At 46.8% G+C, this 15,415-nt stretch overlaps 1 protein-coding gene across 1 annotated transcript in view; it reads right to left on the reverse strand.

The window, feature by feature from the left end:
• Alk (Anaplastic lymphoma kinase) overlaps positions 1–15,415 on the reverse strand; it is a 251,749-nt gene that overhangs the window by 28,043 nt on the left and 208,291 nt on the right. The window contains exons 17-19 of the mRNA XM_075866168.1: positions 13,717–13,870; positions 6,671–6,787; positions 2,173–2,417 (exon numbers count right to left, since the gene is read on the reverse strand). Of these exons, the coding sequence (XP_075722283.1) occupies positions 2,173–2,417; positions 6,671–6,787; positions 13,717–13,870 (516 nt within the window). The remainder of the gene's footprint in view (positions 1–2,172; positions 2,418–6,670; positions 6,788–13,716; positions 13,871–15,415) is intronic.

Below are 15,415 nucleotides of genomic sequence, written 5' to 3' on the forward strand. Positions count from 1 at the left end.
AACTCACGCGAACGCGTCGTTGCTTACGCAAGTCGTGCTCTTACCGCTCCAGAAAAGAACTACACTATCACAGAGCAGGAGTGCCTTGCTGTTGTTTGGGCAGTGCAAAGATTCCGACCATATCTTCACGGCCGTCATTTTACCGTCGTGACCGACCATAACGCCCTATGCTGGCTTTCATCGCTGAAAAACTTATCGGGTCGCCTTGGTCGCTGGGCGCTTCGCTTACAGGAGTATGATTTCGATGTCACCTACAGATATGGGAAGAAGCATCAAGATGCTGATGCTCTATCGCGCTGTCCTTTGCCCAGCGGAAGCAATTCACCATCGATACTCCAAAACAACAGCACCTCTCCAATCACAGCGCTAAGTTCATCACCTGCCACCCTATCCGTCCTTGTTTCACAACAACGTGTCGACCCATACTGCCGCACCATTGTTGACCGCTTGACCGGCTCTACTACTCCTCCAAACGCCAGACTTCGTCGACAACTTAAACAATTTAAGCTTGTCGGTGATGCTTTATGTCGCTACGTTTACCACATCGATGGCAACAAGTGGGTACCCGTCATCCCACGTTCTCTGCAACGTGAAGTTCTGGAAGCCTTTCATGATGATCCAACCGCTGCTCATCTAGGCTACCACAAGACTTACGACAAAATACGAAGTCGTTGTTTTTGGCCTGGCCTCTCTTCAGCCGTCGCTAAGTACGTCGCCTCCTGTGTCCATAGCCAACGGCGAAAACGACCGACAACTGCTCCGGCTGGCTTAATGCAACCTCTTCCTTGTCCCGCCTCACCTTTTGAAGTCATTGGAATCGACTTGTATGGCCCTCTTCCTATATCATCCAATGGGAATCGCTGGATTGTCACGGCAGTCGACCACCTTACCCGCTACGCAGAAACAGCTTCTATACCATCTGGGACTGCCACTGAGATCGCCGATTTCTTTCTTCGCCACATCTTTTTGCGTCATGGAGCTCCACGCATTCTCCTCAGTGATCGTGGCAAAGTCTTCCTATCTTCTATTGTCGAGCAAGTTTTGCGTGCCTCGAACACTGTTCACAAGACCACTTCTAGCTACCACCCGCAGACCAACGGATTGACTGAACGGTTTCATCGGACCCTATCGGACATGATCGCCATGTACATTCACCCCAACCACACGAACTGGGATGCATTTCTACCCTTCGTGACATTCGCCTATAATACGGCTGCTCAACGCACTACCGGCTTTTCTCCATTTTTTCTCGTCCATGGTCGCTCGCCGAGTTTCGCTCTGGATGTCTCTTTCCTTTCGGCCCCTGCATCCTCGACGGCTCCTTTCTCTGAAGAATTCCTATCTCGTCTCGCACACTGCCGTCACCAGGCCCGTGTTAACACCAGCCTCTCTCAAGACACTCGAAATTCTCGCTACGACTCGTCTCGCCGTGTTGTATGTATATATATATATATATATATATATATATATATATATATATGTGTGTGTGTGTGTGTGTGTTCTATTTCATGAACGTTCCCGTCTTCTTCGTCGTTCTCGAAGTCCTGCGATGAGCGTGCTCTTCGCGCGGTAGCTTCACACGATTTACAAGAGAAGCTATTTAATACTGGCGCACGTTGTCAATCACGTTATGCCTTTTAGACACTTCACGAGGAACGCTTCCTTAAGCAGTTTTCATTTTTCGTGCATCTGGAGGTTGCCAAATTCAGTAAGGTAAAGATCTGCGCGACTTGGAAACGGTGAATGCTTGCGAAAATTTTTCCAAATTTGGATTTGCCGTCTTATTTCGCAGCCTACTTGCTGACTTTTCATGCTTGTGAGTAATCTTCGTACACGCAATCACTGTTGCTGCAAGAGACCATTTGCTACTTGCTCTTCGTATCATGTACATGTCCTGGCCAACTCTACTTAATTGCTGGGTTTCTCTTCATGGCGAAAGCGCTTCTATAGGCACAACGTATGTCATTGGTAGGACAGTGCCGGAAGTCTCCAGATGAAAGGCTGAAACAGAGGCAAACGTCTAGGCGCAACGACTGCGGCGATAAATCGCGGTGTAGAGATTACGGGCACCGCTTCTGTCAACACTGTTTTTTTTCTTCGGGCCTAGAGGTCAGCGTGAACAAGAATGAAAACTAGCTCAATCTAAAGACTGAAACGTTGTGTGCCACTGACCTGGTAGACCTCGCCGAATGCTCCCTGGCCGAGGGCCTTGACGAGCGTTAGGCTCTCGCGTGGGATGTCGGTGAGGTCCTGCAGGGTGCAGGTGGAGCCTCCGAACTCGTAGTTGGGGTTGAACTCAGTCACCATGCCCGTGGCCTGGCGCAGCCTGCTCAGCTGGACCTCCGGGTTGTTACCACCCAGAGGCTCGGGACTGAGCGACGATGGCAGCTTCTTGCGGGAGCCGGGACACCGAGGGACTGCGTGTAGGTTGAAATGTCGTTAGTACCAGCTAGTTGACATCCATGTTATTTCGTTGTCACATTTCGAGTACATTGAAGTGCGCAAGTGAAGAGGTTGCCACCACAGAAACAAAAGTGACATGGTCGTTCATGCATTTGCCTAAGACGGCCAAAGCCGTCATCTCTTCAGCCTACTTTTCATCTGTCTACTCTATTGGACCCCCAGTCCCTGATAGCTTACTGTACGCCGAATGGCTTTGCACAGCGTCCGTGCACATGGTATTGCACATCCCGCCTTTGACCAAGTGACCGTGTCATACGATGACTCATGATGTGACATCATTTTTCGACGTAATCATGACGACACGATTGCGGAACAAGTTCTGGTGTCTGCGTCATCACGATGATAGCACCAGTTGGCGGGTCACTGATGGCGTCATGCGACGTTGACATCGAGTTGTTTTTAATACGCCGACCGAGCACACACATTTCTTTGAGCATCATGGTACTTATAACCGACTTTTATTACGTAGTTTCTGTCGCATCATTAAATCTGACGCAAGCGTCATCGACGTCTTCTGGCTTATCGTCAGGTCTAGCCAAATCTCGAGAATTTTTCTACCCCGGAGCCATATGAGGACTTAATATGCTAAGCATTGGGTATCGAGTGTGCAGAATCGTGTGACGAGAGCAAAGCTTGTACACCGAAGCACGACGGGCAAACTAAGGCCCTGGAACACCCTTCTACCTTTGTGTGTGCACATGTCTTAGATACGACACTAAGTCAGGAAAGTTCACAAACAGTTGTAGAGGTGGTTGATGACACTCGCTAATTTTGACGCCATATCCTAAGGTCAGGAGTGAGTGTGGTCACATGCCTATTCGACTTCGCTTTATTACCTACAAACACCTCTACGGAGATATTGCATATCAGATGTAGCGACTAGTGCAGCTCTGGTAAAAGTTGTTATGCAAAAGACGCGATTTCTTGCTTTTTCCTCTGTGGTATAATTAAACTACTGGTAGCAGAAAAGTGATGCCAGCGTTCATGTGAACGCCATGAGACCACTCTGTATTTGCAAACAAAAAAAAACGTAGAAAACATTCAAACAGACCGTCTGCTTGAAGTACAGACCGAATACAGACCGAAAAATTCAAACAGACCGAATTCAAACAGCTGCGAAAACGTCTTGGTTGAAGTCAGTCGTTCAATGTTTTCGTTAATAAAATTCACAAAAAGATGAAAAAAGAATAGCTCCGACGACGCGAAAACGCTGGCTGACACCTACGATCGGTAAATGATTTGCTTAGGAGTCACATTATACTGACCAGATATATAGTTTCAGTGAACAAGGTACAGCTAAGCAGTATAGTTCCGCTGATTGCGCATCTAGAAAACACGTAGCAATATAGTGTCATTTCGAACTACAGTGGCGTTTTCACTAGGCTGTCTCGGCAGGTTACACTCACGTCCTAGAGCGTAAGTCTTTTATGACTTAATGGACGAAGCAAAAATTTTATTCCACAGTTTCTTGTCGGGAAGCAAAGCGTATGTTAAATTGTTCTGGTTGTGCTTCCGGCATTCGTAACATATTTTTACATACATCTCTCTCTTCCTGTAGCTAACTGCACATTATAACCCCACATAAACGAAGCTGCAGTCCAACAACCTGTTTTGTAGTTCTATGTCAATGAGTACATTTAGAAAATACAGTTAACGTAGCATTCATACAATAAAACGATAAATGTTGCAAAGTATGAGACGCCGATGCCTCAGACTGCTGCCTTTAAAACTGCTGCAAAGGGAAGCAAGCCAGGTCGTGATAAAAATAAACGAAAAAAACTTGGGGGACCCTTAAGCTCCCCCTTTAAGAGTTCAACGCGATAGCGATATTGTGTTTCTAGTGGGTGAAACCTCTTAAACTTGTCATGCACCCACTACGTGGCCTTAAGGGTGCAGTTACGTCTGGGGCTTTTCTAGTGGGTGACTGGCTTTAAACTATAAAGTCATTGTGACGATCCCTTCTTCTGACGGCCGATGGTAGTGTACGCTTGTACAACGCATCATTACGGCGATAGTTCCTGCTGTATTGTGAAGCATGTATACGGGACGCGTGTGTTTGTAAAATATGAAAGTTACTTTGACTGCTTTTATAAGCAGGGGATCTTATTTTCACTGTATTCACAAACAGAAGCGTGGATGTGTGGTGGAACACAATGTATTTTATTTGCATCTTCCTCGAATTTTCGGTCAGGAAAAGATTTTTCGCTCACAATCAACGATACCTGCATCGACGCATACACCAATGGCGTAATTTCTGCAAAACGAGCTCTCTAACGCTATTGCGTTGAAAATTTGCTGCCCACGTTTTCGTATTTGTGTTTTTTTTACTTCTTTGCGCAACAATTTCTTCTGTAATACCGGTTAACTTGCCCAAGAAGACGCTATCTTTTACCTCTCTGCAACACCGCGAAGGCAATGTCGTCACTAATAATTGTCGAAAATAGTTTCGCATTCGACGCCTATGTGCAGTTAGTACAATCGAAAATCTCTCATGAACTTTCCGGTCTTATAAATTTTGTAGCCCGGGCTGTCACCTCATGTCTTGACTTGCAGTAATCCTCAAATAATTGCCCCGCCGCGGTGGTCTAGTGGCTAAGGTACTCGGCTGCTGACCTGCTGGTCGCGGGTTCGATTCCCGGCTGCGGCGGCTGCACTTCCGATGGAGGCGGAAATGTTGTAGGCCCGTGTACTCAGATTTGGGTGCACGTTAAAGAACCCCAGGTGGTCAAAATTTCCGGAGCCCTCCACTACGGCGTCTCTCATAATCATATAGTGGTTTTGGGACGTTAAACCCACAAATCAATCAATCGATTCTCAAATATTTGTAACAGGTCAAGAGAGGCTGCTACAGGTCTAGTAAATACTAAAATAGAACAAAAGAGGGCGCTAGATGTCAGCTCTTTAACAAATTCGGCCTCGCGAAGGCTCTACAGGTTATGTCAGTCCCAAAACAGATCGAGAGGGTGCCGATGCATCAAAAGTTCACAATTGAAGCCTTCTTTCTTTCCCGCCACGTACGTTAAGTCAGCTGAACGTTTGGAACGCCAGCGCAACCTTGCCCGTGAACGCCAGCATGACCCAGCCAGAGAAGCGATAGGCACCGCACACTGGCCAGATGGCGCTGCGTTGCTCCCACTGCCCCGTCTTCGATATTCGCCGTTAGGTACACGCAGAAAATAGATGCGTGCTAGCATGCCTCATGTATACCGACCACAATCCACGGACAGATAAAACGCGCGCGTCACGTTTCGTTTTCAGGGAGGCCATCTCGAGGTTGCTTTTTTTTTCCCACTCTGTAGGCTATGTATTCTGGCACTGCAGTCAGACTGACAAACTCGACTGAACGGTGCCTATAGCGAAACGTTAGCGCTCGGAGTTTGGAGCAGATCTACGGAAAAGAGCAGCTGAAGAGAAACGCAAGCAAATGCGAGGTGATTCTTACCTTCGGAAGACTCAGACGCAGGCCGAGCGCCAACACACACAGATGAACCCACCATACTTAGAAAAAAGCAAACAAAATTCACTTGTCAACAGAAAGAGAAACCTCAACTTAGCTGCGGAATTTCTATGGTGCTCCCTGCGTGAAACCGGATTTTTTTTTAAAATGACAGCCGGGATACTTGAATGCAGAAATTTCGGTCTGTCTGTCTATCTGATGTAACACGATTCAGCTACCCGGCCAAAGTTTAAGCAATTAGTGAATGCCCAGCCATCTTGAACTGGTGGTTGCGCACGCATATACCTGTGAACATTGTCAGTCAAAAAGCAAATATACACATACTTCAGGTGCACCACCTATACGTAACTATTAGGTGGTGTGTTCCTTCGCTAAATAAATACATACCTACGTAATTCTAAAGACTCTATAGTGTTTCTCTGGATGCTCTTAAAATGCGACGCTATGCACGAAATAAGGACGGCCAACAGAAAACTATCATCTTTCGACGACATTTACAGTGAATCAAGTATATTTGCGGCCACTTTTTTTGGCAATGACTTGTAACGACATACTGAGATATTCTGTGATATTGCGAGGAAAATGCCCTGAAATGAAAGTAACATGATTTTTAATGTCTTGTAATACGTAAGGTTTTTCTACAGAGATCGGGCTAATATAAACAGGAACTATAAGTAGCCTAATGTAATGACAATGTATACAGGTTTCGGAGTAAATACTGACTGCAACGACGGGCTTCGGTGCACTCACATCCAACGACGAAGAAGAGGATGACGGCCACGGTGACCAGTATGCAGAGAATGATGACGACCAGGTGATGCGTGGGCAGCTTGTACTCGCCATTGGTTCTCGCGTCACCCGAAGCAGCTGAAAAATGCAAGACATGCATGTTAAGATTTATTCTGGTGGCCAGTAGCACTCAGACCCTGTTCGAACAGCCGTTAAACGCCCCATTTTATCGTGTAATGTCACTCTCACGTCACCTTTACGTCATCTACACGTCATCATCACGTAATCATCACTTCACCGGCAACCGCCAGCTTATCATACCCTTTCCGATTCAAAAATGGGACGCTGGGAATGTTAACAGAATGAGCTAAGACTCCCAGGCCCACAGTTTTCCGACAAAAAGTAACAAGCTTAAGAAAGCTGTCTGCCAACAGATGTCAGTGCCTCGACTGTTATTATCACAGCATTCAATAGGACAACCGTTAATGAAAGCATAATTGCCATCACCTTCATACCGAAAGTTCTATGCTGTTGTAAGACTTGTTGGTAAACTGGGAGGACACAAAATGTGAGAGTTTAGAGTCTAAACCAACAAACTGTGATGTTTAGGAAGCACCAGTTCAGGGAGGGAGGTTGGTCAAGCCAGCGCATATGCAGTAAGGGTGGTCAAGCCGCACTACAGACTGAGCTCGACCATAAAATACTTCACATTAAAAAAAAAGGCAGATCCCATATACAGTCGGAATCGATGATATGCGAAGCATGAATGAGAAATGTTGATATGTCACTTTAAAATCAGCACAACGTTACGAGGTGGAGGTAAATAATGCCGTACATGGCTTCCAAGTCATTATTATCATGTTTGGATGTGTCGTTTACCTTCGTCATCTATTCACGTCACGTGATACCAAATTTAGTTATGTGGAGCTAGCGAAACGCCCGCGAGCACGCTACGAGCGTAGTATGTTGCCATGTTCTTACATGACATGCTTGTCAGGATTATCATGTCTGCACCAGTCATATATTTCGTCGTCCTTTGACGTCACATGACACCAAGTTTGGTACATGTGGAGCTAGCAGAACGGCCGCAAGATGAAGGGCCCAATGTACTCCAATGTAGCGTTGACGCGCACGCACTCTGGGGACAGCGACGCTACGTTAGCAAAACTCGAGCACTCTAAAGTCTGACGCCTGGCACTACCAGCGTCCGTCGGCGCGGCCTGACGGCAACCAGCGCAAAATGCAACATGCTGCATTTCGTGCCGATACGTTACGACTACACTGGGTCTCCCTCTTTTCGTGACGGAGGGAAGCCAGACGCGCTAAAACGCGCATGCGTCGAAGCAACGAAGCGCGGCACGCGCCTGCGAGTATATGGCAGGACCGGTGCCTGGAGTGGCAACGCCGGCGTGACGCGACGAAATGAACGCCGGCGAGCACACGCACCGCATCACGCCGAAATATATTGGCACCTTGACTATGGCATGCAGTTATGTTATCACATGAGACGCATATCACGATTATCATGTTTGCACCAGTCAAATAGCTTCGTCATCCATTGATGTCACGTAATACCGAATTTGGAAAATGTGAAGCTAGCGAAACGGCCGCGAGCGCATCATGAGTGTGGCATGTAGTCATGTTGTTACATGATACGCATGTCGTGATTATCATCTTTGTATGTGTCATTTACCTACGTCGTCAGTTCGCGTCGCGTAATACTGAGTTTGGTACATGAGAAGCTAGCGAAACGGCCGCGAGAGAATCATGAGCGCAGCATGTAGTCATACTGTTACATGCATCTCATGTTTATCATGCTTGCACTAGTATCATACCTTCGTCATCCATTCACGTCTCGTAATACAGAATTTGGCATACGTGAAGCTAGCGAAACAGCCACCAGCGCATCATGAGCGTGGCATGTAGTCATGTTGTTACATGATGCGGCATCTCATGATTATCATGTTTGCACCTGTCACATACCATGGTCATTACTTCACGTACCGTAATACCAAATTTGGTGTCTGTGATCCTAGCGAAACGGCAGCGAGCGCAAAATGAGCATGGCATGTAGTCATGTTGTTACGTGCCACGCATCTCATGATTTTCATGTTAGGGTCTGTCAAATGTGTTCGCCATGCTGTCATGCCATACCGTACCAGTTTTGAAACATGCCTTGTTAACGAAACCGCCGCAAGAGCTGCAGGACCATGAATAGTAAATCATGACATTCACGACATACAATTAATGATTTTCTTGTTATGACTAGTCAAATAGGTTCTTCATACAGTCATGTTATGCCATACCAAGTTTAGTATCGATATACCATTATCGAAATGGCCAGGAGAGCTAAAAGTCGTAGGCGGCTAGATAGATAGATAGATAGATAGATAGATAGATAGATAGATAGATAGATAGATAGATAGATAGATACGCTCAAAGTCGCCAAAGTTCGCCAAGAAATGCTTCGCATTTAATAGTAGAAAGATAAACAAGAGAGAGCACTCGCCGCGTAGGAGCGAAAGAAACAAAGTAGACAAGAAATAGGGAGACGGGGGGGGGGGGGCAAAGTCAGAGGAGTTTGAGAACGGGCACCGATAAGCGAGAGCTACGCAGCCACGAGGAGATCAGGGACGACACAATTGTTCAGCATGAAACCCACCGAGCGTGTCCCTATTTCACTACTAAGACACTACTGATAACTGTTGTGTACGGCAGCAATCTAGGAGTGGACGAGAAGGAGAAGTTGAGAGAATGTGAGTGAGTGAGTGAGGGAGCGAGTGGTTCCTCAAAAGAGGAAAAAAATGGCAGCATATCCACGGAGTGAATGATGGAGATTGGGGCGAAGCATCCGTCCATCCATTCGTTCTTGCTTCCGTCCGTCCATGCGTCCGCCTTTGTGACCGTCCATGCGTTTATCTGCCCGTCCGTGCGTGCGTCTGTTCATGCGTCCGCACGTCCATCCGTGCGTCCGTCTCTGTGTTCGTCCATGAATCCACCCCTGTGTCCGTCCATGCGTCCATCCATATGTGCAGCCATCTGTGCGCCCGTCTATGCATCTGTCTGCGTGTCCGTTCGTCCATCTAGTCAACACTCCAAGCACCAGCGTCTCGCATCTTTTCATCATACATTCCGCATATAGAAGCACCGCCCTCCAGCGGTCATTCCAAGGACTAAACGATAGGTGGCACAAGCACGCTTTCTTACTGCTTGCGCTTCGTGTCTACTTCCCACCTTTAACCACCTCGAGTTCATGGTATATACTAGTTCACTGTATTCATGGCACTGCAGCCCAATGGTGGCTAAACCTTTCTAAAACCAAAGAGGCTACGTCCAGCGAGTGTAACGTAGCAATCCATTCTTGTCAGATAGTGCTCAATGTACATGCAAATGGCTGCTAATGGGGAATGAGAGACCGGAGAATTCGGTTTTCAGTTAACGCGCATGCTGCGATCCCCATTAGCAGCCATTGGCATGTACATTGAGCACTATCTGACAAGAAAGGGTTGCTACGTTATACTCGCTGGGTGTAACCTCCTTAGTTTTAGAAAGGTTTAGCGAGCGATGATTCGCAGTGCCTTGAATATAATGAACTAGCATATAATATGAACTCGAGGTGGTTAAAGGTGGTATGTAGATACGAAGCGCAAGTCGCAAGAAAGTGTGCGTGTGCCACCTCTCGTTTAGTCCTTGAAATGTCCACTGGATGGCGGTGCTTCTATATGGGGAATATATGATGAAAAGATGCGAGATGGTGGTACTTGGAGTGTTGAATAGATGAACGAACGGACACACAGACAGCTGCATGGATGGACGCATGAACGGACGCAGGGGCGGATGCATGGACGAACGCAGGGACGGACGCACGAACAGACGCACGCACGGACGGGTGCATGCACGGTCACACAGACGGACGCATGGACGGAGGGAAGCAAGAACGAATGGATAGACGAATGCTTCGCCCGACTCCCCATCATTCACTCCGTGGATATGCTGCCAATTTTTTTGTGCGTGGCACACCTTTGCGTGACCCTGTGCTTTGTTCATCTCTTTCTATGAGCGGAGAAAAATTCTCAAACCTTACTAACCCCAAAGCGATGAAAATTAGGCACAAATAATTCTCTGTAATAATAAGTTTTATTGTTCTTGCGATCGTTGTTTGCTTGTATAGGAATAATGAAGTACTATGGTATCACTGTTTCACACATTTGTAAGCGATGTGGCCAGTAGCCAGAGCACCCTGTGGCATCGTAAACATTGGAGTGCTTTCCTGTGCACTGCATAACCATAGATAGCTTTAATGCTGGGTATGTAACTGTGCTCCATTATCTGGTTCAGGAGGTCTTAGGGACGGCTTTCAGCGCTCCCATAGTAGAGTACCTAGTACTTTAAATCGTTAATTACTTTTTCAAAACAAACGAACAAGAGCATTCATGCTTGCCCACAGTGTATATGGTACCCCAAATCCTCTTCACAAGCGCGTAATGCCTCATCATATGTGGGGCTCACGGGACGGCCTAGTGCTCTCCCATTGTAGAGTACCGAGTACTCAAAATTATTCACCGTTTAGGGCCGAAGCTCTTTACGCCACGGGTCGTTCCCTTCTCTGTAGTAGCAGTAGTTGTAGTGGTATGTAGCCACCTCTAGTTTATGAGTTGCTGTATAGATGGCGTTGTGTGTATACGTCTTTGGCTATATACTATAACTAGATGGCGTTAGTGGTTTTCACAGCATATCCACAGAGTCAATGATGAGTGGGGCGAAGCGTCCGTCCATGCTTCCGTCGATCCGCTCCAAGGAGACCAACAGATAGACGTACGCACGGACGGACAATCCACGGTTTACTGATAGAATCCTCCGACGCTTCGCCCCAGTGATCATCATTCACTCCGTGGATTTGCTGTGATTGCTTTTTCTGAAGACACATGTCATTCGCGTGAAGTTTGAAGGTGGTGCGATGAGATCTTTCTCCTCACACATATTTTTGATTTCTCACGCTCACGTCTCTCCGTCCGTGCCCCGGCACGGTGCCAGGTGGCCGCCGATGTGCGCCAACGGACTCTGCGTCCGTCGCGCCTCACGTCAGACTCTTCAGCGCTCACGCTCTGCTTGCGTAGCGTCGCTGGGCCGAACTTGTTCACTCATGCAAGACGGGAGATGGGCGAATCGCGTTCCATTCTGGCTGACCCCGTGTCAATGAGTACAGGTGTTCGCCGAACACACCTTGGAATTAAAAGTATCCTTCAATCTATAGTACGGGTTCAATAGTAAGTACCCTACATTCTTCAGGTTCAGCTCTAAATGGGTGATTTTTTAAATTTATGTTTTCGGCGACAGCCTAGCTCTGTTGTAGCAGACTAATTATAGTCTGGTCCAACTAAAAAAGTCCGGGAAGGGAAGTGTAGCAGCTGATCGACTCCGCAACTAAAGAACAATGTTCTCCAAAGGTGGAGTCAGCGACCATCCGTGTACCGTCGTCAATCTAGAGTACGCATCCATTTGTGCAGGTTTGCGTGAGTCCGCCCTTGAAGAGAATATGCCGTGGTCTTCGAAAGCTGCACCATATTATAGTCCTTCAAATAGTTCGCATTTCGTAAACGAAGCACTGTTTCCTGCACGCCGGGTCTTCGTCATTTTTATGTAGACTGTCTGACAAGCATATAAAATAGTGAAAAGAAAGTGTTCAGTGAGAACTAACAGACAATAATGCCAAGGAAAGTACAGGGGATGTTGTAAGAGGTAACTGTATTGCGAATGTGAAGAAATAAAAATAATTGCACTTTAAAGCTTGGTCTTTAGTAGTTGAACGCGGTAGCAACATCCTCTTCCTAGTATGTACTTGAAACACTTAGTGCACGAAACATTTTCGAACGGATTTCCTATGATATGAAATAGGCGCAGTAGCATGTGTGCCTCTTGTAGTGGGGTACCGGCTTTCAACCACGGAACCATTATGATAATCATATTCTGACGCCCCTTGGCAATGGATGCTTGTACCGCGCAATATTATTGCAATATTTCATGTTGCATTGTGCAACATGTATACAGGACGCGTGTGTTTGTGAAGCATGAAAGCTACTTTTACTGCATTTCCAAGCAGAGGAAGTTCTTTTCAAGTTTTCACAAGCAGAGGCCTGGCCATGTGGTAGAACATCCGCGTTCCACGCAAACGTACAACCCGAGCTCGACCCTTAGTTGGACCCAAACAATCCTGATTCAATCATCACTCTGCTCCAGGAGTTCTTATCATTTATTTATTCATTTGCATCATTCTCGATTTTTCGGTCACGCATAAGATGATGATTTTTAGCCCACAACCATCGACGCCGATATTGACGCCAGAATTTCTGCGAAACAAACTTTTTAACGCTATCGCGTCAAAAGTTCACGGAGAGATAATAACTTGGGACCGGCAGGGATTGAACATATAGCAGTATGCGAGGGATACTTGGTCCGCTCCGAGCTCTTAATTAAATCACGTGCTACGTGGAGCCAACAGGCGAAGAAGTGTTCCACGTCACCGCAATGGCAACAGCTGGCGCTGACTGGTGCTCCCCCGTTAAATCCACACATATACCATATAAAGTGAATGAAGGGATGACCACCACTGTAGCTCAGCGGTAGAGCATCGGACGCGTTATTTTAAGGTCGCAAGTTCGGTCTCTGTCGGGGGAAGTAATCTTTCAGCACATGCAGCAACGGAACACCCAAGAACCTTGGGCGCTAAAAAAAAAGTTATTATGCATTCATATCAACCAGCTCATCTTGCAGTATAAAACCTTAAGTTGCAAGGTTACATGAGCGATGACGGTATGTAGCAACCGAAATTTGCGGAGCCCTCCATTACGGCGTCTCTCATGATCATATGGTGGTTTTGGGACGTTAGACCCCACTTATCAATCAATATGTAGCGACGCAACGTGACACGGACGTTTGATTTAGTATGAAAATTGATATAGTTTAGACGCCCAGAGACGCCCTAACAAGAAATTTGTAACTTATGCGTCCCTACCGATGACCCTAAAGAAGACGAACCTCAGGATTTCCCTCCCAAGCGCTGTACTCACCGTGGCAGCTGTGGCCGTCCCGTGCAAGCCTGAAGCCGATGGGACAGGCGCACTTGAATGTGGCCGGCGCCAGGGTGCGAGCGAGACAGAAATGGCGGCACGGGCAGCGGACGTCGGAGGCCGACACAATCACCACCATGGCGTCGCCGAGACCCTGCGTTAATTGAATATGGCGGAAGCGTGAGCGTCGTTCGCATTTTCTGTCCTTATCTCGTCGCCTGTAGTTTGTCCTCATGCAAGATGTAGTGATCATGACCACCATCATCACACGGGAGTATCATTAGGAGAAATTCCTTCAATACTTCGTCTGATAGAAACAGTATTCCATCATTCATCTCGTCATTCTAGCTTCTAAACACAACCGATTGTGCCTGAGGGAGCGCTTTGAAAGTCACGTTCCAGCGACCACGTGCAACAGAAGTTTAAACGCACGCTTTATTACCTTCAAAATACCGAATCACTAGCAATTTTTTTTCCCAAAATGGCATAATATTTCTTGGATGTTTGTCGTTGTGCTCACACAAGCAAAAATCTCTCTGCCAATGGCATCACACAAAAAAAGATTACACCATTTCCCACTAAAGGGAACCATGAGTACACATGAGCGCGTGGGTCGACTTCAAGTTTCGCTTATCACTGGCGCCTTGCCCGATGTTAACGCGTCCTTGCAAGTGGAGCACACCATGAATTCACTGTAGTTTTATCGTGCGTCTGCAGAATCTCGTTCCCGGACGCCATAATGTGGTTGCTGAGAGAGTGTAAGAAGGAGGGGCCACATCCTCTTACGCATTCACTTACGCAGGCCCGAACGCGCTATTGCGTGAGCGTATTCTGGCAGTGCTCGGGTCAGCGGTCGCAGGTTACGCACACCAGATTGAGCTTCACTATGAGCTGCTTCGCACACAGAAATGTCAGGCTTCTGTATATATGAAAACCTCGCAGGGTTCCTGCATCATTCGTCTATGACTATACCTAAGGCGAACGACATATTTATTTTCTTCTCAGTCATATCACATCTAGCCTCCTCCTCCCCTCCCCCGGACCCCTCCAAACGAAAGCTCTCTGCACCTAACGTAATTTCGCGCTGTAGAAAAAGTGATAGCTGTGCTAGTTGGCTATGTCGTTTGAACAGGTTAAAAGCAGCGCAATAAGGACATGGACAAAACAGAATGTGGCAGCACACCACAGCTCACTGAACGCGCAACTAAACTTTTTTATTGTGATCACATTGAAATGCTGACATCCTGTCACCCGTGTGAGGTCTAAAACACGTCAGAATGCACCACTCGGAATCAAAAAGCCAAGCCGAAAGAAACAAATTTCAGTCACGTCTACATGAACTTCTGCAAATGTTCTGAAAGTTCCGAGGAGCAATCTTTACTATCTTGTGACTATTACCAGGGAAGTCATTGAGGTATTTCACATTAGAAAGAGGCGTGAACCGTGTACTAACCCTCCCTTCATTGCCTTGTATTAGTGAATATGGTTTCTTCGAACGTATAGGGCTTTAGCAATCTGTTTTTTTTTTTTTGTGGCTAATCAGGTGCAAGTGATGATTTTTTTTTTGTGCTTGTACTCACGACCCAGAAGTGCAACTCGAAGTCCTTCGGCAAGCTGAGGATGCTGCCAGAGCCCAAGGACTCATGGCTGACATCTAGGGGAAGGAGACAAGTTTTTCACATCTTGCTGTTTTTTTATA

The sequence above is a fragment of the Rhipicephalus microplus genome, chromosome 6 (assembly GCF_043290135.1).
Source record: "Rhipicephalus microplus isolate Deutch F79 chromosome 6, USDA_Rmic, whole genome shotgun sequence".
In the NCBI taxonomy this organism is placed as follows: domain Eukaryota; kingdom Metazoa; phylum Arthropoda; class Arachnida; order Ixodida; family Ixodidae; genus Rhipicephalus; species Rhipicephalus microplus.